General features: G+C 47.5%; 1 protein-coding gene across 4 annotated transcripts in view; it reads left to right on the forward strand.

Annotated features, from left to right (window-relative positions):
- Positions 1 to 135: 135 nt before the first annotated feature.
- The window catches only part of LOC103393402 (myosin-10), a 37,328-nt gene continuing 33,801 nt past the window's right edge, over positions 136 to 3,662 (forward strand). The window contains exons 1-2 of one of the 4 annotated variants that reach the window (XM_025064336.1): positions 136 to 421; positions 1,034 to 1,411. In XM_025064336.1, coding sequence (XP_024920104.1) covers positions 1,067 to 1,411 — 345 coding nt within the window. In that variant the 5' untranslated portion in view covers positions 136 to 421; positions 1,034 to 1,066. Of the gene's footprint in view, positions 422 to 544; positions 1,412 to 3,662 lie in introns of those variants that run through there. The other 3 variants (XM_025064339.1, XM_025064338.1, XM_025064337.1) reach the window with 3 other exon arrangements.

Below are 3,662 nucleotides of genomic sequence, written 5' to 3' on the forward strand. Positions count from 1 at the left end.
CTGAGTGTAGGATGTTTACCGGAACCGGACTGTGCGGCGGCGAACGCGTGGTGAGCGGCGGCGGCGGCGAAGCCCCGCAGGCTGTGGGAGGATGGAGGTCGGAGGTCGGAGGTGGCGGTGAAGTGAAGGCGGTGAAGTTGTTCCGTGTGGTGATAAGAAGTTGCACTTTAACGTAAAAACCAGCCAGCGTGGCTGTTTATTAGCAAGTATCGACGCACAGCAGCGACACTGACCGCAGTGGAACTTCGCAGCGACCGTTAACGGCTCCACGCGTTTTCCCCTCCTGCCGTTAGAAGACCTGCTTTGATACCGTTTAACGATTTTTATCGCATATCGCAACAATTCAGTGAACTTCAAGAGTCAGTGTTTCACAGACAACGGTTCGCGACCCAAACCTGGGTCGTATGTTTTAACATTTAAAGTTGAGTATTCTGAAATGTATCCGATTAAAACCGTTGTAATTATTTTAAAGATAAGTTCCCGGATCATGTTAGGAGCATTTGAAGTGTACGGTTAGCATGTTCTAGTTTTTATTTTATTTTATTTTCGATTGACGATTTATGTGCATCAGTGGGGCTATGTGGTACTAGTGGTTAGTACTTTTGCCTTACAACAAGAGGGTCAACGGTTCAGTCTCCAACACTTGAAAACCACGTCTGTAGATTTGAGTATGTTGTTTTGCTGTACAAAAAGCCAAAGTAAATGCAGTAAAGTTTCTTCCTGATAATGAGCTCACCGCTGTGTTAGAGGGTGGAATTAAACCAGGGTTAATGATGGAAAAACATTTTTATTCATTTTCCTGCTTGACGTTACTCATGTTCTGGTTGGAGTTCCTCTCTGTGTCCATACTTGGTTCTAGACCGGACCAGTGACATGACCTCTGGTGCTTTTATCTCATAAATGTCTACAGTTACACAGTGACACTGTTGTTGTGGTGAATTCAAGGTGAAATCATACCTATTTCTGTGCGTGACCACAGCGAGTGACACGCTGTTATTCACAGGATTGATCCAGCTCCCGCTCTCGTTCGCAGGTGGCCACATTACTCTGCTAACCCCCAGGAAAGATGTCGCATCGAAGTGGACAAGAGGACCCAGAGCGTTACCTGTTCGTAGACCGGGCCGTCGTGTACAACCCGGCCACGCAGGCCGACTGGACGGCCAAGAAGCTGGTGTGGGTTCCATCGGAGCGCCATGGCTTCGAGGGGGCCAGCATCCGGGAGGAGCGCGGCGAGGAGGTGCTGGTGGAGCTGGCCGAGAACGGCAAGAAGGTGGTCATCAACAAGGACGACATCCAGAAGATGAACCCGCCCAAGTTCAGCAAGGTGGAGGACATGGCGGAGCTCACCTGTCTGAACGAGGCGTCCGTGCTGCACAACCTGAAGGACCGCTACTACTCTGGGCTCATTTACGTGAGTGGCTTTGACTGAACAATGATTCACCACGCCATCTACAGGTCACTGACAAACATTAACACAGTGCCCACTCACATGTTAATAGGTAGCCTGTTATGTTTTTGTTTTTCACGACAAACCCTTTAGGTCTCTGGCACTTGTTTTGTTTTGTTTTGTTTAAAAAAAAAATAGAAATAGAAAAAAAATCTAAAAGTGAGACTTGATTAAATAACATCAGCTACAGACCTCAGGATGTTCACCTCAAGGTAACAGTAACCGCTTAATGGCTGATACACCATGCTAGTTAGCAGCTAGTTAACATTAAAAAAATAGGATGATTCCTAGCAGGGTTAGCTTAGCTTAGCCTAGGCTAGAACGAGTAGTTGAGGCAGAACTTGAATTTCTTATTGTTGAAGGTAATAATGGAGGTGTAAAAATTGAGGTTTACGTGAGAAATATTTTACTAGCTGATACGCCGTGTTAGTTAGCAGCTAGTTTAGTAAGTAAACTCCTGAATTCTGACCACAGACAGCTGTTAAATATGATTGACAGATGCCTCTGCTCTCGTATCCACTGTCGGATTCCCCTCGTAGTCCCCTCTCAAGCTCAGTCTCCTCGTGTCACAGACCCCCCCCCCCCCCCCCCCCCCCCCCCCCTCTTGCTGGGCGCGCTGCCCCCATGAGGCCTCTTCCACAAACACTGCTGCTCTCCGTTTGTTTGTTCTGCTCTGTGCTCCCGCCGTCGGTTCTGGTGTGATCACAGATGTCTGGCTTCACCCTCACCCACTGCCCTCACCCACTGCCCTCACCCACCTCACACAAATGCCACACCAGATAAATTGGAATATTAATATTTTTAGGGGATAATCCAGATCATAGGACCAGCCTGTGACTTCACTTCACTTTCCGTCCAATCAGATTCGACTTCAGACAGAGGCCCTCTGTCTGTGATGTTCTAGTTCTGATCTCGACCTATTTAGTGACATCTTTTCCAGGAATAGAATATGGGTCGGTTTGCACCAAAGAGACTTGGGTTCGGGGCATCGAAATATGTATTTATCCGGGTCAACTCATTAGCAGCCACACGTCGTCTTAAAATCTTTAATGTGTGCTCCGTATGTGACAGGAGGTCAAAGGTCGTCCGAGAGCCTTTTACCGCTTTAGTCATTAACTCTTCCCGTAGACTCCGGCGTCCGTCGTCTCTCTCTTCGGTTCCTGAGGCTGTGTCCTTGGTACCACAGGGTCACGGCTTCTGTTGTTCCCCGGTTCTGAGTTCTGGTTCTTTGGATCTCGTTCACTCACTTCTTGCCTCAGAGTAATTGAAACCGTGTTTTCTCTACAGCAGACAGAAGTGTCCAGAACTGTTTAAATTCCCGGCATTTCAGACTTTTCCAATGTGGATATTTTATTACCCCCTCACCCCCCGCCCCCCCAGAGCTCAGCTACGTGGGGCTACAGACATAGCCCCCCCCCCAGGCTGTGTCCTTAGTAGAGGTGGTTGGAATTATAGCCCCATCTGAGTCACAGCACTGAGTTTAGACACATGTGGTTTTTAGTAAACTTGCACAGATTTTCCAGTCCATATACTTCTAAATGTATATATATATATTTATACAGAATAAATGAAACCAATATGTATGATAATAAATTGAGTTTGATGTTAGATTTTGTCAAACCAGACGAGTCGGTGCTGCTGTTATATCCTCCCTGTTAGAACCCCCTGCTGGCCAATAACCGGCAGCTGTCAGCGATGCCGACAAACATGTGACCATTGTCTCGGCCTTAACGTTAATCGCACACACTTTAAATTTCCAGCAGTTAACATTTTAGAACCTGCATCAGGACGGATTGTCATTGTTCCCTCTGTGGCTCATCGTGTCATTGGGTCCGACCCGATCATCTGCTGTGGCAGCGTTCTGTCTAAGAGGCAGTGAGTCAGAATCCGACCCCCGTCCTGCTCACTGGTGCAGCGCCATGCTAATCGGGCCACAAGCAGACCTTTGTGTCATTAGATAAGCCACAGCTGTCAGAAAGCCTCAGCATTCCTCCATGGCAGAAAAAAAAGAACGTCCCACTGTCCATCCCCTACCACCCACCTCTGTCCACTGCTGCGTCCATCCGGTCGTCCTCCTCTCTTGATCCTGATCAGTCACTTGTTGATCAGTCGGCCTCTCTCACTGCCTGACCTGATTTGCTGCATCCTTATTTAAGGAAAATATGTTTCTGTAAATTATGTTATATTCAAGTATTTGTCGTTTAAAGTCACAGTT

This window comes from Cynoglossus semilaevis, chromosome 17 (genome assembly GCF_000523025.1).
Source record: "Cynoglossus semilaevis isolate Cse_v1.0 chromosome 17, Cse_v1.0, whole genome shotgun sequence".
In the NCBI taxonomy this organism is placed as follows: Eukaryota; Metazoa; Chordata; class Actinopteri; order Pleuronectiformes; family Cynoglossidae; genus Cynoglossus; species Cynoglossus semilaevis.